General features: G+C 34.0%; 1 protein-coding gene across 1 annotated transcript in view; it reads right to left on the bottom strand.

Annotated features, from left to right (window-relative positions):
* Positions 1 to 24,199, bottom strand: part of KTN1 (kinectin 1) — a 138,840-nt gene that overhangs the window by 20,591 nt on the left and 94,050 nt on the right. Inside the window, exons 19-34 of the mRNA XM_024133698.3 lie at positions 19,850 to 19,884; positions 19,342 to 19,432; positions 18,585 to 18,653; positions 17,929 to 17,966; positions 17,167 to 17,257; positions 16,952 to 17,020; positions 15,839 to 15,876; positions 15,186 to 15,276; positions 14,940 to 15,008; positions 14,432 to 14,469; positions 13,007 to 13,097; positions 11,045 to 11,113; positions 8,975 to 9,012; positions 7,398 to 7,488; positions 5,301 to 5,387; positions 2,124 to 2,213 (exon numbers count right to left, since the gene is read on the bottom strand). Of these exons, the coding sequence (XP_023989466.1) occupies positions 2,124 to 2,213; positions 5,301 to 5,387; positions 7,398 to 7,488; positions 8,975 to 9,012; positions 11,045 to 11,113; positions 13,007 to 13,097; positions 14,432 to 14,469; positions 14,940 to 15,008; positions 15,186 to 15,276; positions 15,839 to 15,876; positions 16,952 to 17,020; positions 17,167 to 17,257; positions 17,929 to 17,966; positions 18,585 to 18,653; positions 19,342 to 19,432; positions 19,850 to 19,884 (1,095 nt within the window). The remainder of the gene's footprint in view (positions 1 to 2,123; positions 2,214 to 5,300; positions 5,388 to 7,397; positions 7,489 to 8,974; positions 9,013 to 11,044; positions 11,114 to 13,006; positions 13,098 to 14,431; positions 14,470 to 14,939; positions 15,009 to 15,185; positions 15,277 to 15,838; positions 15,877 to 16,951; positions 17,021 to 17,166; positions 17,258 to 17,928; positions 17,967 to 18,584; positions 18,654 to 19,341; positions 19,433 to 19,849; positions 19,885 to 24,199) is intronic.

The following is a 24,199-nucleotide window of genomic DNA, read 5'->3' as shown; positions in this document are numbered from 1 at the left end:
TTGCGGAGCACAGGCTCCGGACGCGCAGGCCCAGCGGCCATGGCTCACGGGCCCAGCCGCTCCGCGGCATGTGGGATCCTCCCAGACCGGGGCGCAAACCCGGTTCCCCTGCATCGGCAGGCGGACGCACAACCACTGCGCCACCAGGGAAGCCCCTAAAAAGAATTTTTAATTCTGGTGATCTTACACAATCTTTAAAGAAGAGAAACACAAATTATTAACTCTTTTGGCTCATAAAATACTGCCAAATAAATCCTGCAATTCTATTTCCACTAATAAAATATATAGTAGGAATAAAGAAATAAAAATGGCTTATGGCCACAAAGGAAAAAAAATGAAGTATATGAAGAGCAACCCTTTCTCCTAGGTTCAATGTAAGAACAGCACTAGAACTGAAAATTTATTCATATTGCCCAGCACAGGTTATTTCATCAGCTCAACCCGTATCTACTAAGCTGATCAAACCTGAATATACCCTCAACAGTTACAACAGAAACAAATGAATTTTTGCTTCTTGTGCAAGTTTGACGCAGACGATATGTAGATAAAACTGACGAGAGCAAGCAGCTAACTCAGACTGCACAGAGAACAGGCCATGACGTTTACTTACATCACACCTGGCACCTACAGCCCTCTCCTTGAGAAATACCCTGATTCTAAGTTTGGGGCAGGAAGTGTACACAACTTGTCACACCACAAAGCAAAGAAGCTACCAAAGTTTAGCAGTGCTGTGTCAAAAGGATTTGGTAGCCAGCCTAAATAAGCTCCAACAGGCCAAAGAAGCAAAAGCAGACATGACGGACCTCCTAATGGAAGTACACAACACTGCCATGAAGTAGTCTTGCCTTTAACCATCCTACCCCTGAAGTGTTGAGCCTGAATCTAATCAGACCTCCACTGACTACCAATTTATGGGATACACAAAGGACAGAGGAACATACTGACATTACTGGGATGCAGTCAGCTAAATCCAGACTGGGAAACTGCATATGAAACCACTACATAAAAAAATAAAAAGGGTGGGCGAGGGGGTGTGCTGACAAATAAAAGGGAACGCGTGGAATAAAGATGATCCAAAAGACGTCTTAAATCAATCACAGGTTGAGCTTATTTGAGTCCTGATTAAAACAAACTACAATAAGTAGTTATTATTTCATTAAAATACATTATATGACAACTGAAAAAATCCAAATATTGACTAGATGTATGACATAAAGAATTTTTTAAAAATATAATAATAGTATTTTTTAAAGGAATCCTTATCTTTTAGAAATATTTACAGATGAAATGCTTTGATGTTTGACTTCCTTCAAAATAATGGAGGAAGTACAGGGCTAGAAGTAAAACAAGACTGTGCATCAATGCATGCGATATACTGGTAATGGCTGAAGTGAGATTTACCAGTGAGATTTACTGGTTTACCTGGCTCATTATGCTCCTCTCTCTGCTTCTGACTATACATACATACAACTTCCCACTAAAAGAGGAAAGGACCTGTGCCACCATTTTAGAAAACTACATGCACACTCACTGGTGTTCTCTGCCCTCAAGTATTCACTGTATTAATTCTCTGAACGGAGGGAACTTTTCTCTCCCATTTAAAACACATATAACCTCAAGTAAAGCAAGTTGTTCTATATTATCTTTAAGACTTTTGCTTGAAGAAGTTAACAGATGACCAAAATCTTAAGTTATGAAATAAAAATAGCCTGGTTCTTAGTATTAAATACATTTAAAAATAAAGCGTTCCTAAAACTAAGAAGGAATCACTTAAAATTAAGTTCTATTTTGAATAAAGCCATTAAGAACATTACTGATTTATTAACCACTATTGACTTATGAAGAAATATTTCTTTCCCAAATATGATGTTTATGATCCTCTAAATAATATGTCTCATATGTAAATTTTATAGATTACAACAAAGTATCAACTGAAAAAACATAAATGTCTTTGAACCAAGTTATTGATTTTAACTACTCAAAACACCCTAGGTTAAAAATGAGAAAGACTGAGGGATCAGTGCACCCTAAAACCAACTGCAGAGTGCAAATGCTGCTTATTCACAACTTCCTTGAATAATGATAAAGACGTCATGTTTTAAAAAATAATAAATTAATCTTACCAAATTAGAAGGTACAGACACCTTTGGAAATAATTTTTTGAGAACTTCTTTAGCTTCTAACTCAACAGCTTCCACATGCTGTTGTCTTTCCTAAAGCAGAAGAAGAACCAAATCAAACTTACAAGATTACAGAATTAAAAAAAAAAAAAGCTAGTCTTTTAAGCTCTAAGGGAAGAAAAAGACTTAATATTTTTAAAAAATCTTCTTATTACTGACAAATGTTCAAATTTCCCATTCTGATATATCAAAATGCTTACATAAGAAAAAATCTGCAAAATCTCAAAAGCACCCTAAGTAACAATGTCTTATATTAATCAAACTAAGGCAATACCTGACAATATGGACATTTTCCTTGCCATCAAGTGATACCCCTCCAGGAACAATTCAAAAAACAAACAAAAACACAAAAAATACTTCCTATAGTTAAAACAAACTACATGCAAAAAATATGCATCTGGGTGACATAACTGAGGCTTATTAGGCTGGCAAATCTCTTTCCAAAAAATGCATCACTGATGGACCATGAAATTAAAATGGCAACTTTGATACTTCCAGTTTCAAGGTCAGGTGAAGCTATTTATGCTAAACAAAGGGGGGAAAAAAAGAACCACCAAAATTTGACAGGTGTACATATGGGAAAAAGAGTAAAGAGAAAGAGGAAAAATTGATGGTGTACTACTTCACCAATGCCATCAAGAAGACTAACTCTGGCATGTGTGTATGGACTCCGTCAGCTGTTAAATTTAAAGATAAGTATCACAAATGCATGTCTAGATTTGGTGATTTTAAATCCAAGTCTAATGGGTATCAATTACTAACTCAAAAGCATTGTTTGTCAAAATTAGGGTAATGACTTGATCACACGAAAAAATAAAAATCGAATATTCAAACTATCTCTACAAGATTAAAAAAAAAAGACATATATAAAAATGCACATCTAAACCAAGCCAAGAAAATCATCTCAAAACACTGGTGAAGTTCAACAGGTGACAAGAAGGCAAGCAAGCTAGCAAGATCTCAACCCTATCTTCCCCCACCATTTAAATCGACCTTTCAAATCTATTATGGATTTAAGATGCACACGCTTCAATTTAAGAAAAATAACATGAAAATCTAAAGTTATACAATAAGAAGCTAGAGATTAATCATATTCTGTACAAACAAAAAGCTGTTACTTTATTCGGATTAATGGCAGGATTTTAAAAATGGATGTTTTAATGGAGTATTTTCAATAACTCAGTAAAGTCCACTATTTTTCAGGGATACATCCACCTAACTGCATAAAATAAGGTACACTCATTTAAGGAAAATGATTAACTGCTAATTCAGAAACAATGAAGAGCTCATTTTTATCATCTGACCATAGAAGTGGTAGAGCAATCTCTAAAGAAAATCAGGAAAAGAGACACTGTGGAACAGAAACTTTTTTGAAAATTCCCCAAGGGAAAAAGAATCTAACTAAAGGAAATAGGTGTCTAACTTGTAATAAGAAGTACAAAGATGTACTAGCAATTTTAGGTAAAAAGTTTTCATTTGACATAGTAGTTTGGTTGTGGATAGCAATTTCTATTCCACTTTAATACTGAAAACTGCATTATCATAATTTCCTTACTATCTTTACCTAAGTGTAACATGTGTGAAGTACCTTTCATGTGAACCTGTCATTAATAGTAGGTCCTCAAGAACATTTACTCCTTACAGCACAACCTGTAGTCAGGGGTCAATCAACATCATTTTATACCTATACCAAACAAATGATGAAACAAATTCTAGCTTTCTTTTGGCATCATAATACGCAAGAATGCCTATGACAGGTGGCACATAACTTCTTGTAGGAATGGCATGATATTAAGAGTTTAGCACTTTCTAGATAACCAGCCTCATTAACAAAATAAAGCTAAAAGGTAGCTCTTAACAGTGAAAAACAAAGTTATAGAAACAATCAGAAACTATACAGAACCCCCACTGCTGACAGGGCTGACTGCAACCACTGACAATGAAACAATAACGTCCTACCTGGCCTAGATTTTTCTACTCTCTGGCCTAGATTTCTCTGGTCCCAATATCTGCCAGATATCTCAAATTAAGGTTTTAGTGAAAATTAGGGCCTGATGAATAAGTATGAGAGTAAATACAAATCCATTTACACTAAAGGAAATATAACTACAAACATGATTGATAAAAAAATTTATTAAAATTCTATTCTGCTTAAAAAAAAGTCCTTCAAATGTCACTAAGACTTACATTTAAAATTCAGCATATTACCTTAGCACACAAAATACTTATAGAATGCTGAATTGAATAACATAATGAACTTTAACCCATATATGAAATTCAATAATTCTGTTCCACATTTATTCTTGGTAGGAATTTTCAAAGTGCTTGACTGAACTGGCACATTTACTTCTCTCAATCTTTAAAAACAACTTCTCGATTACAATTCATTAGAAATCTTTAAATCCATGGAACAACTTGAACTCAGGGAGAATATCCTTAATCGTTTTTAAGACAGAGGGGGATATATGTTTCAGGAGCACTTTACATACTCTGGTCAAGAGGATTATCCCTTACATTAATATTCCATACTGAACATAAAATGTGCATCATTACTGTCCAGATACTTCAAAACCTAAAGTTTAATTTTAATTCCACCTCTTCTAAGGAAGCATCCCCAATAACACACCCAGAATTGATCCCGTCCTTGTACTTCTGAAGACTTTTATCATTTTCCACCTTGTCTGAGTCATCTTGGTGTGCCTCAAAGAACCTAGGAGAGTCCACCGTGCATCACAGGTGCATTCTAGGTACTCAAATATGTTTGTTAATTCAGATAGATTTTTTTTTGGCTCAGGGTTTTCACCAAGTTCTCTTAATCAACCCAAGAGGTACACTCTAACAAGAGCTTACATGGGTAGCACAGGCTTCCTGAGACTCATCAGCTTAAAGCAGTAATCACCAAAGCTCAAACAATCAAGTAATCACAACAAAACAGCATGCCCAAAATTAAAGCTTCAAGGAGTAGATGAAAAAAAGCAGAGATGACAGAGGTGATAAATGTGGATGATAAGGAGATTTTATATTTAAATTGCAGTAAAATTAAATGCTTTAGTCTGATTTTAAGACAAGCTGCAGATTTTCTCTGTTCAGTGGATTGTTTCTAGGAGTTAGCATTACAACCTTGGAAGTCTTGTTCACTTTGTCCTGCAGCATTTTTTCAGTTGATGCCAATGCTTCCATTGCTTCCCAGTTTTTCTCCCGAAGGTCCTAATCATTTTTAGAAAGAATGATTTCAGTTTATCCATTATTGAAAGATTTTTGCTTTTTGCTTCATCAGTATTTTGCACTGCATTTAACTGCTGCTTACTGCAAAATTATTTCAATGGGAAAATATGTATATTAGCAAAAAAATAAAAAGCAATGTTTAGAAGTTTGAATGAGAAAATAAAGATGCCCACTTCCCATGTTTTAGTATACACACCAAATATGCCAGCTTTAAAGTAATTACTATGCACACATAACAAAGAAGAAAAAGCATTCAAAAGTAAACACAGAAACCAAGATTACAAATATAATTTCAGGTACATCGAATATTAGAGGATTAAGGACAGAACAAATACACAAGTATTACAAAAAGCTTTACGTGTGATTTTTAAACAGGACCCAATATCACTCATGGGACTTTCCACTGCAGCATAACATTTTTTTCTCTAAATATGTTTTATTGATTTAACACATTTCAAGTCTACCTAGGAATGACATAGGAATTCACTGTATTTCTCTATCTTTCTTGGCATGGTCAAATGTGCATACCAAAAAGCAACCTGACAGGAACTGTATGAGCTACCTGATCAAGGCAAACGAGGAGGCTAGAAAGAGAAACAGAGGCCTTTGGAAATTGAGTTCTGAAAGATCTATTTTAACAGCATTTCATTAGCAAATACTAATAAGGACAATCTGCTGTATTTCAGCCTTTCTTCAGATTTACAAATCTAAACAGATTAAAAACAAAAACTAAAAAGCCAATAATCACCATCTACTGAATGCTTACTTATGTGCCCAACACTGTACTTGGCACGTGACATAAGTTTTCATTAATCCTCATAACAACCCTAAGAGGTATTTATTCCCATTTATAGATGGCAAAACCACAGCTCAGGTAGGTTAATAAACGTGACCAAGTGTACACAGCAAATGAGGGGGCAGAACTAGAATGGACTGACATTGCAGTCTGCTGGCCTCCAGTGTCCTGCCTCTTTTCACACACTTCAGTGCCTCCAGCACTGCTGCTGCTGAGGCATTAGATTGGTATTACTATACCTTCCTTATCTCAGAATCCCAATAATAAAACACAGTTAAGATGGTAACAGTAAAACGGGCAAATTGAGCTTAGGTTTTCTGGCCAAGCAATGCTATTAGTAATGTTACACAAACATACAAAGGGCAATTCACATACCTAATTTTGACAAACTCAGAGGAGCAGGAACATGTCAACTTGTTAAATTAACAAATTAACGCAAACTTTGAAAAATTAGCTTTCATTAGAAAATACCCGCTTAGATTTCAATAACATTTCTGACCTTGCTCAAGTCTTAACAATGATACTTTTGTGTGCAAAAATTCCTCGTCTAACAAGAACGCTTGCATTCTACTTAAAGGTGTCATCCTCTGGTCAGAGAGAATTTAAGAAACTCATCTAAATATACTACTTGTCAATGTTTCACTATCCCTTCCATTCTAACCTAAATGTATTCAGGTTTTGAGCCCTCTAATACGCTTAATTCCAAAATTTGAAACACCTCTCAATTAAAAAGGGAGGTGCCAGAAGACTTTGAAAGACATTTAATTATTGAAAATACTAGGTTTGAATACTGGCATTACTTTCAGTTTACAAAAAGGCTTGCCCAATCAAAATAAGAACAGAAACCTTTAATTTTAAGATACTGAGCTGAAAGAATAATTTTCCCAGATAAAAGTTTAACAGAAAGTCAACTATAGTTAAAAAAAAAAAATCCGTAGCTGTAATAATTGTAACGTCAACATTTAAAATGATATTCAGACATGTACAAAATGGACTTTTCATTTATTCATTTAAAAAATCCACTCTCTAATAAAGTGATTTCCCCAATAATCCTCTCATAAAACCTACACACAAAACAGTACTTTCCTACAAAGATTAAGAAATCTAAAGTAGAAGCTGATTAAAAAATTCTTAACCATGATATTTCAGTGAAATAATAATAATAAAAAGCTTTATTCTGATAAAGATTTGCTTACATTGTTTTTCTTCCTCTGGTGTTCAACAGCATCCTTCAAAGAAGCTAACTCATTCTGGAGACCAGTTATTTCTTTCTCTCTTTCTGAAATTCTAAACCAGAACGTGAATATATATAACAATATTTTAGGTAAACAGTGAACATATTATTTGTTACTACAATAAAAACAGCAAGTAGATGATGCTTTGAAAAATGCATTAACCTAATAGGCAAACTCTTTATGCTTAACCACAGTTACCACAGAAAGCCTATCCATGAATTCCTATTTTCAGAAATAAACTTTTAAATAAATTTTTACAATATGATATACTGACAATTATGCTAAAGAGAAATCATCCCCTAAGAAACAGTTCATGAATACATGAACAGCTGTAGTTGCAGTCAACTTCTATTTTTATCTAGGGCAGTGAAGTAGCTATTTTCAGAGGAGTAAAAACTGATGTAGACACATTCCCTTAAATATTTTTTTTTCCAGAAGGTAATAAAATCAATTATGACTTTAAGTGGCTAACCCACAATAAAAGCATGATATTAACGTGAGGTAGGTGTTCTCTTTTCATTTTCATAACAGTCTTGGGATTCATGTTTTTCTGGTTCTATCTATCAAATGAGTTAGTTACTTCCCAGAAATGCAGAAAGAAATGGCAAAGAGTCACAATTTGATTCTGTTATAGCTGAGAGGAGGCTTGGGTAGAAAATTAAAGTACAAATCGCTCTTCCCTAAGAATAAGGCTCGATATAAGGGGTTGGCAAACTAGGGTTCAGGGCATGACCCACAGTCTGGTTTTGTATGGCCCTTGAGCCAAGAGCTGATTTTATGTTTTTAAAGAACTGTAGGGAAAAAAGGAAAAAAAGAATATGAAACTATGTGGCCCACATAACCTAAAATATTCACTGTCAGGCCATTTATTTTAAAAAGTTTGCTGACCCTTGCTCTATACAGTCAAACTCAAGATTCAATTTAATAGTAAATAATTCTAAACTAGTAAACTACCAACTGTGTAAACAAGTCAAGATGGAAGAACATACAGATATATCACTGAATATACTTCATGTGGTTGACATTTAACATGTTGAAACATACCAACTTACCTGAAATGACCTTAAACGCAGCCTCTTAGAGAAAAATACAGACCCATAATAAAAATGTTTCAGTTAAAAAAAAAAAACTCCTTAAAAGAGAGTAACCATAAAGATTACAAGATTTGCTTTTTTAATGCAGAAGCTAAACCAAATGTGCACCATTCAATTCCACAATGATATCAGGAGGATAATTGAGATAATTTAAGGTAAATCAGTAAAGGCTTCAAAATATAGTTAAATGTGATTAGATATTTCCTGAATGCCTGAAAAACCAGTATCACCCTCAACAAAATGTTCAAAGAAATCCAAATACCATAAAAGGTATATTTAGCTCAGCCAAGGGCACAGCTAAGCTCTAATGACCTACAGTCCAAGAAATCCAAATAGAACTGTAAAAATTAGGGGAGCATTTGCAGTTACATTACATTGCTTATCTGAGAACTGTTTTGTAAAAAGTTGCCACTTCCCAAATCGTGAATAAGAATTATTACTTACACTTTTAATAGTTCTTCATGAGGGGGAAAAGAAGATGCCTATTAAAACAGTTAAATGTTATTTTCAAACAAAGCTTTCTTAGAAGACTTCAAAAAAATTAAATCTGTTCTCAGACATAAACTGAGACAACACCAAAGGTAAAAGTATCATATATTCTATATGCCATCAAAAAGTAATTTTAATAAAAACATGTACACATTTATACAATGTACTGAGTGCTAAATCAAATCTTCATTGTCACTATATTCTTAAACTCTTCATTTAACAAATATTTATCAATTTCCTATCATGTGCCAAGCACTGAGTTAATACCTTAAATTTTCATAATGCGTAATTCATATTTGACTACACTAAGCTTCCAAAAGTCAAAAAAATACCATTAATGAAGGAAAAGTAGGAAAAGTTAGTTAACTTGCATATAACAAAAATTTAATTTTACATAATACGTAAAGGTACATAGTCCTTCACATATGGTATTTATTCCTGATGACTACAATCTCCCAAACGAAACTACTATAAGCTTCTTGTCGACAAGGACTCTAATTCTTTTGTCCTTCAAAATACTTCTGAGTTTATCCATATACATTCATAATATAAATTAATTTAAAGAATATGGGAGGCCCGCATACCACAAAAAAAAAAAAAAAAAAAAAAAAAAAGAATATTTTGGTTAACGTTATTTTTTTTAAAAAACACACATTTTATTTTTAGCAAGCAGAATTATACTCTGAAAAAGTATTTTAAATGGTGGTAAACTATTACTTATAATATTATACATTTCTTAGTTTCTCTCCAATTATAGATGTTTTGTTTGCGGAAAGGGGAAGTAGGGTATACACATGTTTTTAAGCTGACCTCTACAGGATTTTATCTGACTTGCTAAGAAAGGCATTCTAAAGGATCTGAAAACATACACACACAGATACATAACAGAGCTGGAATATAGATAGTAATGTTATTTGTGTATACTTTATAAATTATAGATTATCATATCTTGGCTATAGCATAGCAAACTGCTTTGTTTTTTAGAAATTTGATAAACACTTATAAATAAAACAACACATACTTTATTCTCAATGAAAAGGCAAAATGGTAACACTTAACGGTCATGACCACATAAATAAAAGGCAAGGCATCTAACAGTACCTACCTGTTGGTAGTTTTGCTGCTTAAGCTCCTCAATGTGGGATTTAAACAATTTGTTTTCATCTTGTACTTCCTATTTAAACAAAAATTAAACGAACACATGGACAGAGCTTTTATTTTCCATTTAAGCTTTAAAACGTATCATACAAACCAGGCAAATTCTACAACAGTAACAATTTTTAAAGGGTGTAATAAGCCCTATATTAAAATACATTATAAAATTAGAATAATTCAATTATTCAGTACTAGCCTGGGAGTTGGTATGTTTCAATGGAAGAAAACAGGATCCAGAAACAGACCCAAACACATGTCAGAAATTACTACAGGGTGACACCTCAGATCAGTAGGGCAAGTCCTACTGGTATTTTGGGCCGTATTTTCTTTATTGTGGGGGCCACCCACATACTGTAAGATGTTCAGCAGCATCCACAGCCTCCATTTACTGGATGCAGTAGCACCCCTCCGCCAGCTGTGATAACCAAAAATGTCTCCAAATGTTGCTAAATGTTCCGGGCAGGGGACAGAGCCACTGCAGTCAAGTAATAATCGATTATTTAATAATGTGGCTAGTCTTTTATTTTTTTAAGGTTGAAATGCTATTCTTATAACTTACTCCAATAAATTACATGTGAATAAAACATCTAAGCAAAAAAAATAAATTATAGTATTAGAAAAAAGCACGTGGAAACATTTTTATGATCATAGAGTGAGAGATAACTTTCATTTCAAGACTTCAAACTCGGCAAACTACTTACATTTCAGTACATAAAAATTTCCAAAGCGAAAACTGCTTTGTTTTTTAGAAATTTGATAAACACTTATAAATAAAACAACACATACTTTATTCTCAATGAAAAGGCAAAATGGTAACACTTAACGGTCATGACCACATAAATAAAAGGCAAGGCATCTAACAGTACCTACCTGTTGGTAGTTTTGCTGCTTAAGCTCCTCAATGTGGGATTTAAACAATTTGTTTTCATCTTGTACTTCCTATTTAAACAAAAATTAAACATGAACACATGGACAGAGCTTTTATTTTCCATTTAAGCTTTAAAACGTATCATACAAACCAGGCAAATTCTACAACAGTAACAATTTTTAAAGGGTGTAATAAGCCCTATATTAAAATACATTATAAAATTAGAATAATTCAATTATTCAGTACTAGCCTGGGAGTTGGTATGTTTCAATGGAAGAAAACAGGATCCAGAAACAGACCCAAACACATGTCAGAATTTACTACAGGGTGACACCTCAGATCAGTAGGGCAAGTCCTACTGGTATTTTGGGCCGTATTTTCTTTATTGTGGGGGCCACCCACATACTGTAAGATGTTCAGCAGCATCCACAGCCTCCATTTACTGGATGCAGTAGCACCCCTCCGCCAGCTGTGATAACCAAAAATGTCTCCAAATGTTGCTAAATGTTCCGGGCAGGGGACAGAGCCACTGCAGTCAAGTAATAATCGATTATTTAATAATGTGGCTAGTCCTTTATTTTTTTAAGGTTGAAATGCTATTCTTATAACTTACTCCAATAAATTACATGTGAATAAAACATCTAAGCAAAAAAAATAAATTATAGTATTAGAAAAAAGCACGTGGAAACATTTTTATGATCATAGAGTGAGAGATAACTTTCATTTCAAGACTTCAAACTCGGCAAACTACTTACATTTCAGTACATAAAAATTTCCAAAGCGAGGGGGGGGGGGGGGGGGGATTAAGTCAAAAGAAAAACTAAAATAAATCACCTCACATGACAAGAAGGCTAACTTCCCTTACTATGTTAAAAGGATCTTATAAATTAATAAGAAAAAGTCAACCCAGAGGGGAAAATGTAGGAATAATTACAGGCCAATTCATATACAAATGATGAGTGTTTAACTTCTCTATCAAATGCAAATTACAATAATCTGACCATCTTTCAAGCATAATATCAAATGTTTTCATCTTCATTGGTGTTGAAGAGGATGAAAAGGAAATGGCTCTCTGTTGGAGACTGTAATTTAGTTGTTGTAGTTTGGTTGTTTAATTTAATGCAATTTAGTTGTTTAGTTGTAATTTAGTCTGTTGGAGAGTATAAATTAGTAAAAACACTTTGGAGGACAATTTAGCATTATCTGAGAAAATTTAAAATGAACCTACTTGGGAAGGAAAGGGAATGTGACAGAACCAACCCTTGGAGCATGAAATGTGAGCACAAGTATCTGAGACAGTGCAGACATCTAAAATTTCCTATTACTTCAAAACAATGTTTTGTAAGGACTTTCAATACTAACTACATGAAGATGAAGAGATACTATTTTCTATTTTAACTATCACTTTCAAGAAGGAAAAAAACCCTCTGCATAAAACCCAAAATCTCACTTGTAGGAATTATAAATACAGATATAGTATAGTAGCATAAGTATTGAAAATGTGTGTGTAAGGATATTCACCATAGAACTGTTGTAACAGGAAACACAACTCTAAATAATCTAAGTATCCATAAACCAGGACTGGTTGTATAAATGATAATACAATCATACAAAAGAATACCATGAAGCCATTCAACGTTAAAGATAAAAATGTGCTTATGTGGAAGGACCTCAAAAACATTATTAATTGGGTGGAGGGAGCAAAATACAAAATTGTGTATGATTAAATACAATATGTTTAAAAACTATTAAGTACACACACACACACACACATTTTATGCATGGGCGCTTGCTCAAAAGATATATAAATAATTGATAGTGGTTATCTCTGAGGAATGAGACCCAGTATCTGGGTAGGAGGGAATGTCATTTTGTATTCAATTTTCTTTTGTAGTAGTTAAAATTGTTTTCAAACATGCAAAGACAGTAACTCACATGATAATTTTAAGTATAAACATATTTACCTGTAACAGCTTTGTTTTTCTAGAAAGATCACTCTCCCTTTCTTTTAGCACAGCTTCTAATCTCTTCATTTCATTTTCCTTTTCTTTCAACCTAGAGTTTTTACAAAGACGTTATATTTAGTTAGGTGAATCGGTGGAGAACAGGAGAATTTTAGGACAGTAAAACTTTTTTTTTTATAATACTGTAATGATGGATACATGTCATCATACATTGGTCAAAAACCCCTAGAATGTACAAAAAGCGTGAACCCTAATGGATACTATGGACTTTAGTTAATAGCAATATATTGATTTGGTTCATCAGTTGTAGCAAATTAGCACACAAATTCAAGATGTAAATAAGAAAAATGGGGAAGGAGGGTATACAAAAATTCTGTACTGCTCTCTCAATTTTTTCTGTAAACCTAAAAATGCCCCCCCAATATTATATTAATTTTCTTTAATGTGAGGTAGAAATAAATCTAAAATCATACTTTAATGATCTATATACCTACTACAAATAGGCCTCAAATGTGTCTCTAAGCTTTCTATTAGCAAATGATACAAAAGAACCTTGACAGTTATATAATGCCCGTAAGATAAACAGTTAGTTGTACATATGAGCAATCTTAGTGCCAATAAAGACATCTCCTTTTTCTCCATAAAGATAATGACCTAATAAATATCTTCAATATCTTACTTTTTTAAAGATACAGTTTCAAAGGGCCACTTCTTAAACATCAATAAAGACTGATGAGATTACATCAAAGGAAAAATCTCTTAAAAGTAATTGATAGAAGGCCAAAACAATGAAGTACAGATACCTTTCTTACCACTGTAGACTGGTTTAGTTTAAGAAAACAAACTTCATAGGATAAAAATTTTCTAGGATAACATCTATTAAGACTGATACCTCCTATGCTCATCAGATTCAGTATTTTTACTAATCGGCACAGCATTAACTGATACAACAACAGATACTATTTTCCCCCAAAGGCAAGTTACTTTTATAGAAAGATTCAATATTCATTATCAAGATTATGGCTAAGACTACCTTCTGGTTAATTCAGAGATGTTATTCTTTCAAATACTAAAAATGATTTTGATTTGAAATAAATTTAACCTCTCTTTATAATAATTACATACTTTATTTAGAAAGAGAGAGAGAGAGAAAACTTAAAACCAACCAGTCTATATTAGCAGAAAGAGTATCTCAGAAAATGCATTTAAGGATATGGAAAAGATAAAGTCTCTAGGTATCAGAAAGCATTTGAAAGGCCTCTGTTTTATTATACCAAACAGAGATTTAACTTATTTGCCCCTGGACTATAATTCCTACTTAACAAGAAAGTTAATAACTTAGAAGAAACTCATCATAATATTCAAGGACAGTCTAAAAAATATTGAGAAGTTCCTCTTTAAAATGCTGGCTAGAAGTATACTTACACAATCTCAAGTTCTTCAAATCGTGAGGCAGAACATGCCTAAGAAACAGATTCACATTTTTAATTATAACATGAAAAAGATCAGGTTCTATAATATATTATCTATAGAATCACTCACCAGTAAAATAAAAACACAATTATATGTGGTAAATTTAAGATTGAGCCATTCATAAAACAAATAATGGATTTTCTTTATTTAACTTGTTAATATCCATCTGTTAAAGGATTACAGATTAATACACCAATTAAACACAGACACTTAAAAATGAGAATAAGAGTCCATCTGAAAAAGTAAGGAGAGGAAATTCTTTCAGTCTTAGGTTGACAAATGAGGCAGTAGTAGACTAGACAGGGATAAAAGTTATTTTATCAACAACAAAACAACGATACAACAGTAGTTTTTATGGCAAAAAACTCAGAGAACATATTAACTTCTTTATTTCTTAGTACAGTAAAATAAAGATTCCTCATGTTTTATAAAATATGCTGGTAATCTGTTTATACTATACCTCTCGCAAGTTATGTTGTGCTACCTCCTGAACATGAGCTTTCAAAGATTCATTTTCTTCTTGAAGATCCTGAAAAAGAATAGGTCTAAATAAAAGTGATATTCAAGTATAAAAAAGGTGTTTACTATTGTTTTTTTTTTTTTACAAGATTCATTTTCTTCTTGAAGATCCTGAAAAAGAATAGGTCTAAATAAAAGTGATATTCAAGTATAAAAAAGGTGTTTACTATTGTTTTTAACTTCTCACCTGTAACCATTTCCCTCTATTGGCTAGGTCTTTCTCCTTCTCTTCTAAAACAGTCTTCATGGTATTCATCTGTTCTTCCTTTCCTTTTAATCTAACAATAAGTTAAGAACTGTCAATGAAAATATTACATGACTAAACAAAGCAAAAATACTGGAGACTGGAAAAGCGTATTTTAGGTTGTACTCATAACCCGAACTGATTAAATAAACTAAAAAATAAACATTTTAAGTATAAAGGCATATAAGATTTTGGAGATATCAAATTAAGCAGCTGCTCTACTCCCACCCCTTAACACCTGTTTATTTAAGTCAATACCAGCAAATTTAGCTTATCACAACTAGTTTGGGTATGAAATATATAACCAGTTTCACAGTGGCTATTAAAATGGGCAAAGGGCACCATGTCAGTTGAAGGTCACATTCAGATTATAAAGCAGAAAAATAAGACTTCCACTCTATCCCCATTCCCATCAAAAAACCTACAGGTTAAATCCTAAGGAAAAATTTAAGACTTTGAGCCCTTTGTGAGATATAATTTGATATTCTTTAAAATATTACTTGAAATCAAATAAAAAGGAGCTACAATTTTCATTATAATTATATTTAACTTGTGGAAGAGAGATATTAAAGGGAAATGAGGCAAATGGTACTTACAAGTTCTGAAGTTCTTGAACTTGAGAAGTGATAGATAACTAAAATATAAAGAAAGAAGCAGAAAAGAAGCAATTCATAATCCTTTCAGTTTACCTTAGTAGGCTTTATGGTAAACCTTAAAATGTGCACACTTGAAATTACAAAGACCCAGCCAAAATGAGATGACTTGATTTCACCTTCTCTTGACGGGGGGGGGGGGGGGGGCAGAAGAGACAAGGAATTGGTTATGAATAAGTCTAAACAATGTGATACTTTTTTAAATTGTGAAAATTAGAATATTAACTGTCCACATACCTCCCCCTACCTTGTCAAAGCACTTTTTCTTCCCAGTCTTCAAGGCCAACTACTCAACAGTACTCTATATTGTCCTTTAATCTCCTCTTCTTACCATACACAGTTCAATAGTACCTTTAATTCCCCACTGCCTTCTCACAGTCCCTTCAGATCTTGGCTTAGATGTCAGTTCCTCAGAAGGAGACCTTCCTGAACTCAGTCTATATTAGGAATTTAATCTTTTCCTCATACCCTATTTCATTCAACACATTATCTCCAACCACTAACACAGTACTTTGATAAGTAGGAGGAACTGAATAAATATTGCTGAATGAATCTGTTGGTTGGATGAATGAATAAATCATCTCTTCCATGCAATCTCACCACTTTTTTCAATCAAACCTTATCAGATTATATTCACCAAAACCACCCATCTATTTCCAGTAACCACATCTACCTCTGAAATCCCCCAATGAAATCTGAACTTTATTCTATAGGCAAAGGTTGAGCAATACATATTCTATAACAAAATATTTTGGAACATGCATTTAAAAAAAACAAGGTTTACCAAACTGTTTTGTTTTTTTAAGTTGGCAAACTAAAATGAAACATTAATATAGAAAACCTTCCAGAAAAAAAACTTTAAACAGTTAAAAGATATGTTGATTAAAATATTAAGAACATTTTCTCAAATCAGGCAAAAATAATAAAAAGCACATAACCCAAAATACTTACAGCACACTACTAAAAGTTTTCTTCTGAGTAACAAGAAAAAAACCAACTAGTTCATAATACACATACACTAATGAATCTGTCATGCTATGGCTCTGGGATTTTTACCTGTTGAGCCTTTTCAAGCTGGATATTTCCTATTTCTTCTTTTAGAGCCTCTATTTCCTGTTTCAAACCCTTGACAATGACAAAACAGACAAGATTGGACAATGGAAACACAGAAATTGACATAAAATGCAATGTATAGACAAACACATGAAATTAAATGGTATTCACTAAAGCTGATAAACAAAAAAGCAAAACATTAAGTTTTCTCTCAATACCTGAATAGTTTTCTCCTTATTAGCAACTTTGAGAAGTTCAGCTTCCAGAAGCTCTTCCACAGACTTGATCTTTCCATCTTTTTCATGGATCCTTAGATAAAGAAATGCAATATTAAACTTGGGGAGAAATCATCAAGATCCACCAACTGAGATATAAAAATAGTACCAAATCATTAATAGGCTCACCAAATCAACTTTTCCCATTTTAAGTAAAAGAGCAACCATGTTTTGCAGACAGAAGGGGAAAAAAATACTTAAAGCTCTTCCTAAATGAGAATTAAGCAGTAACTACCAGATGGCTGAAGCCTATGCACGCAAGGAGAAGCTGGTTTCCAAAGTGCACAGGGAATATAAGATTTGTACCCCAAAGAATACTAGGGAGAATTGAGTTCCTCTCAACAATATAGGTTTCTAGGGCTCTGAAAGCTATGGCAAAACTTACATACAATTATGGCATTAAACTTCATAGACAATTCAAGAAAACAACACATACAAGGAACTGATCTCTATCCAATATAACCTGTTCATTAACAGTTCCCAGTGCAGAAACAGAAAATTAACAATGTGATGCCACAAGTTAATAAATGGAGTCAATCATGGAAATTGATTTTTTAACAATTGCACTAGGAAAGCACAGCTAAGTTTCCTTATTCCAGCAATGAAAACTCCTAGCCATCTTAATTGCACAATAAAACAAGATTTATGAGCACTAATAAAACTGGACCAAAAGAAAAAGACCAGTTTAATAATGTCATTACTTACACTTTCTTAAGTTCTTCAACTAGAGATGCAAAGGAAACCTAGAAATAGGAAAGTATCCTACTTGGTAATTTGCTCAAAATATAAATGGGTCATAAATAGAAAAGTATGTTGTTCTTTAAATCTTCCACTACACCAAAACCCAGGAAAAGTAAACCTGGGAAGTAATTCTTTCTAGATTTTTTTAAATGTCATAATTATGAAAATGAAAAGCACTTTGAAAGTAAGCAGCTTTAAAGCTACTTATGGTAAGTGTAGGTCAAAAGAAAAACCAATAGATAAATATTAAAATTACTGACTCAATGATTCTAACCAGATAAGGAGAAAATAGGAAATTTCCTAACTTCAGGTAACCTCTTTTACTATTATTTAGAGTCTTACTTTATATATGTATACTCAAAACCTTTTATCACTATAGTAACAAGCAATGACATCCTACCTAGAATACTCTACCCAGTGCCCGGCATAAAGTAAGCATTTAATAAATTGCAGCTTCTATTACTGATAATCAAGTCACCAATCATTCACAGATTAAAACTATAATTGACAAATTCCATGTTGGAGAAGGGAGGAACAAAAAAAGGTTTGCTGCTATATTTGATAACAGGTTTGCCCAAAGTTTAAAAGAGAATGGTTGCAGGATCTACTAAATATATTACCTGATCATTTTGCTTGGCCTTTAAGTCTTGAACTTCTTTTGTCAGAGATGAATTTTCTGTTCTTATTGCCTTTTTCAAAGACACATAAGCACAACATACTTTTATTTTCTGAAAAAACAGCTAGCTTCTCATTTTTCTCTAGCTGCTTCTTTTCCTCTCTGAAGGCCCAGAAATCTCAGTTGCTCTATATGTCTACAATTCTGCAACTTCCAGAGCTAGCCAAATGGACTTTAATTCAATTATCCTCACAAGTATTTCTACTTATGTTTCCACAACCTGAAAACCACACAGTATACCACTTGTCAAGTCACTTCTCTCCCTAAAATCAAATACACCTTTTACCTTATTTCTTCCAGCAATCCTATCCAAATAAAGTTAGTCAAGGCTAATGATAATCATAAAATAAAACTGCGTTCTCTCCATTCTATGGCCTCCAATACTATTTCATGAACTTATCAAGTCCACTAGTTATTCTTGTAACTAGTTATTATTTGGTTATAATTCGGGCATGGGTGGAGGTGGGGGAGCATATATTACAAACCATAACAATAATATCTACTTCATTAAGGCAGTGAATGCTATAGGTAACTACACATTTTTGTGTTTATAATAAAATCTTAAATTTAATGAAAAAGGACATCATATAAATTCATAAGTGGGTAACTAAAAGGTATGGGAAAAATATTACACGTTACAATAAAACCACTTCATATTCACTGAATAATCATAAGAAAAACAAATATACAAAATCCTTTACATTCAGTTCTTCCTCTTTAGTGGCAACCTGAATAAGTCCAGTTTCAAGTAATTCTTCTACAGTCTTCAACTTCTCATCTTTTTCTTGAATGCTGAAATTATAAATTTAAAACACATGATGAACTATTTTTCAAAGAAAATGATATGATTTCTAAATAAATATTTTACATGGATCAACTCCTATGCCCATTGTTCCTTATAAACTTTCAATTCTAGAAAGGTTTCTAAGGATCTTTGGTCATGGTCCAAGGGTAGTCCCTCTTTACCAACAACTAAAATGTATTCAAGTAATACACGCCTACATGCAAGCCTAAACAAATAAATCATGGCCACACATGACACCCACAAACTTAATGTAATTCCAAATCAATCAATAGTACACCACTCTCTTCCATTATGAAGTACAAAGAGAATTTTAAGAATTTAGATTAATATAGTTAATAATTCTGCTCTCTCAAACTTGGTAGAAATGAGTCATTAAAATATTTTTTAAAAATTTAATCTCTTACCATCTTTCCATTTGTTCCAAAACATCTTTATTAGGCTAAAATAAAATCACCAAAAAAGAAAAAAAAAAGAAGATTAATTTTACAAAGTTTGCATGAGGTAAAACTACTTCAGAAATAGAATTCTATTAGTATTAATTAGATCCAAAATTTAGGAAGATGATCCATGTTTGAAGACTGCTAATAGTTAAAGAATTACTGAATTCAGAAAACACAAGACAGGCATCCCTGATGGTGCAGTGGTTAAGAATCTGCCTGCCAATGCAGGGGACACGGGTCGAGCCCTGGTCCGTGAAGACCCCACATGCCGTGGAGCAACTAACTGTGGCCGTGCGCCACAACTACTGAGCCCACGTGCCTAGAGCCCGTGCTCTGCAACAAGAGAAGCCACCGCAATGAGAAGCCCGCACACCGCAACAAAGAGTAGCCCCCGGCTCGTCACAACTAGAGAAAGCCTATGCTATGCGCAGCAATGAAGACCCAACGCAGGCAAAAATTTTAAAAAATAAAATAAACAAATTTATAAAAAAAGAAAAGAAAACACAAGACAGAAAAGACGAGGCTACCTACACAAAAGACACAGAAAAAGATGAAGTATAAAATGGGCTGGCAAAAATGAACTAGTCCCTTGTAAGTTTTTAATTACTATAAAAGAAATATTAAGGATAAGAAGAGAATTTGCCCCTCCTTTACATTAATTCTTCAAATCTAAAATTCCAAGGCTCTAAGGCCTTGCAGGCCAAAAAGGAGGCTTTGTTCCTGTTTTTTCTTTTTTAAGGCAAGTGCACAAATCCTGTGTACAATTCAATGAATTTTTAACATGTAGACTTCACATAACCACCACCTAAGCCAATATACAGAATGTTTTATAACTGACTGTAGGGACTTCCCTGGTGGCGCAGTAGTTAAAAATCCACCTGCCAATGAAGGGGACACCGGTTCGATCCCTGGTCCAGGAAGATCCCACATGTCACAGAGCAACTAAACCTGCGAGCCACAACTACTGAGGCTGCGTGCCACAACTACTGAAGCCCACGCACCTAGAGCCTGTGCTCTGCAATGAGAGAAGCCACTGCAATGAGAAGCCCACACACCAGAAAGAAGAGTAGCCCCCACTCACTGCAACTAGAGAAAAGCCCACGCGCAGCAACGAAGACCCAATTCAGCCAAAAATAAATAAATTTATAAAAGTAAAAAATAAAATAATATTGATAGTAAAGTGCAGAACCAACACAAGAATGTATTCTCCTTGTTACATTAAAACATGACATGTGAGCTGATCCCAACCATTCACCCATCCTTCTAGCATCCCCCCCATACACTTTACAAAGTCCTCAATGTTATATTTACTATGTGTCCAGAAGCAAGGTTTCCCCCTCAGCATTCCTAGATCTTCAGGCAACTAAGCAACCTGACAAAACAGGTTTGGGGTCTTTTTCCCTTCAACATTCTCTTCTACCCATCCCATTCCCTACCTGCTTTCTCCTAATTTTGCTGGTTTTGTAATTTTTTTCCAATTTTATTACAACCATTTTTCACAAATTCTATTAATTTTTCCATTACCAAATCCAAGTCATAAGATTCCACTTTTAACATTATTTCTAAAAATTAACCCCCTTTTCTTCAATGTCTTAGGTTAGGTCCTCAGCTTTACTCATCTCAAATATCACAATACCCTAATTCTTCTCCCTGTCTCTAGAGTTCATAAGGACTATATTGTGAGAGGTACAGGAGAACTTCCGAATGGGAAAAAAAAAAACCTTTCCTACCATCAGAAAGGAGATATGAGCTGTCTAAAGTACATTAAATCACGTTTATAAATTGTGAAAAATAAATCATGCAGTAAGTTTATAACTCTTTCATCAAGATGGCTTTTGTCCATCTTTTTTAAAATTTATTTTTAAAATAAATTTTTTAATTTTATTATTTTATTGTATTTATTTATTTATTTTGGCCGTGTTAGGTCTTCATTGCTGCGCGTGTGCTTTTTTTCTGATTGCGGCGAGCGGGGGCTACTCTTCGTTGGGTGTGCAGGCTTCTCACCGCAGTGGCTTCTCTTGTTGCGGAGCACGGGCTCTAGGCGCGTGGGCTTCAGTAGTTGTGGCACATGGGCTCAGTAGTTGTGGCTCATGGGCTCTAGAGTGCAGGCTCAGTAGTTGTGGCGCACGGGCTTAGTTGCTCCGTGGCACGTGGGATCTTCCCAGACCAGGGCTTGAACCCGTGTCCCCTGCACTGGCAGGCGGATTCTTAACCACTGCACCACCAGGGAAGCCCTGTCCATCTTTATTTTTGATGCATGTCATCTCACATAAAAACAATACAAAGTAGGTGACTATGTATGGTGATAGACATTAACTAGACTTACTGTGATCATTTCACAGTAACACAAATATACAATCATTAAGTTGCACACTTGAAATTAACATGTCAATTGTATCTCAATTTTTTTAAAAAAACAACACTATTAAGTCCTAGTTATATGCAGCTTGATCATTTAATTGTATTACACCTCTAGTACTGCATACTTCACTACCACATAAATTCAAACACCTCATGGTTACCAGAATGATCCATCTAAAATACTAGACAAAATGCTGATTCATTCTTTCAACATCCTTCAGCAGCATACCCACATTCTAGATCAAGCTCATGGTCCTTACACAGCCTACAAAGTCCTTCATGATTAGGCCCTAGCAAATCTTTCTCTTCCCCTTAACACCTCATACTTTGCACTTCCACAATATGCCCATATGCTCTGAATATGCCAATCTGGCCACAATGCCATGACTTTTAACACTGTATCCCCTCAGTTTGGATTGCCCCTTAGCTGTTCAGCAAATTTTTGGCTATTTTTCAAAATCAGATTTAGCTGTCCCCTCTCTGTGGCACCTCTTACTCTCCTTCAGATAGAATTATCTCTTCCTCTAAACCTGTACACACAGTTTAAAACTTTTTCAAAAAAAAGAATTTTATTCATCACACTTTTCTGTGTGTACACCTATCTCCACACTAAACCATATTCTTGGGGCAAGAACCAAGTCTCATTCATCTCTGTAGCCTTAGCATTGTAGCACAGTACCTAGCATACTCTCCATTAGTAAAAATTTAATGGACTCAATATCCTTTAACAAGGTTACAGTTTAACAAGTACTCTTGGTCAATTGCTCACTGAATGTTCAATTGCATGAAATCAATTCAACTTAGTTATCTATCCAATATTTTACCTTTATACATTATTAATCTAATCCAATCCAATTTTCTCCTCCCTGGATGACTTTCAAAACTACATCATACAACAGTGAATTATTCTGCAATAAAACAGAACCAGGCTGCAGGGCAAAAGAAAAAAACTTCCTACTGCTACAGTTTTTACTTAATAATCTTTATCTTTGAATCTTAAAAAACTACTAGTAAAAAGTCATGCTGTTCCTTTGCTAAAAAGTCAAGATGCTCAAAAAAAATAAGACACCTCAGGACCTTCCCCCACAAAAAGTATTATTTTATTCTGAAGAAATGAGATCTTAGTAACTGATTTATTTGTATGATCTATCCATAGGCCTACATCCAAATGGAGTCTTCTCTTCTCTAGTATATAAACAGGTTACCTTACCTGATATTTGCTGTCTTTCTGCTTCCTACACCTAAAGAAATAACAAAAACTTGGCACCATTATTGGTTTGTGCTTCAATAAGCTCAATTTTTTCCTCCAGGATAAAAATCCATGGAGCAAAGAGACTGAATTTTTTTTACATAACTAAACTGTTCATCTCTCAACTGTCACTTGGAATTCTGACCGCTGGGTAGGGAAGGGGTTAAAGAAAGGTGGAAATGAAAGAAATTAAAATTATGCTAATCTTTATCTCTTCCTTCACTAGCATCTGCAATAAAAATGACCAGAGGCACAACCAAAGAGCTGGTTCTCTGGTCTGCTAAGATCAGAGAGAGAAGTCACAATGACAACCAAAAACATAACGTCACAGTCATATGCTTTCTAGACTATTTTAAAAAAAAAAAAAAAAGAGCTTTCGGAACAAGGAGAAAAATTCTAAGAATTACCAAAGAGCAAATCTTAAAAGATGAGTTTCCCCTCTTATCAAATAATTCTTTTAAGTAAATTTTAAAATGTGGCTATGAAATTCTGTTCTGTGGACTGTTCTTCATAAAACTATTCTTCATAAAAAAAAGAATCCATCTCATGCTAAAAGTTATGTTAACAGAATATTTAAAAATACACAGGGCTTCCCTGGTGGCGCAGTGGTTGAGAGTCCGCCTGCCGATGCAGGGGACACGGGTTCGTGCCCCGGTCTGGGAAGATCCCACATGCCGCGGAGCGGCTGGGCCCGTGAGCCATGG

The sequence above is a fragment of the Physeter macrocephalus genome, chromosome 11 (genome assembly GCF_002837175.3).
Source record: "Physeter macrocephalus isolate SW-GA chromosome 11, ASM283717v5, whole genome shotgun sequence".
Classification (NCBI taxonomy): Eukaryota; Metazoa; Chordata; class Mammalia; order Artiodactyla; family Physeteridae; genus Physeter; species Physeter macrocephalus.
This window is presented reverse-complemented; position numbering and strand designations above follow the sequence as displayed.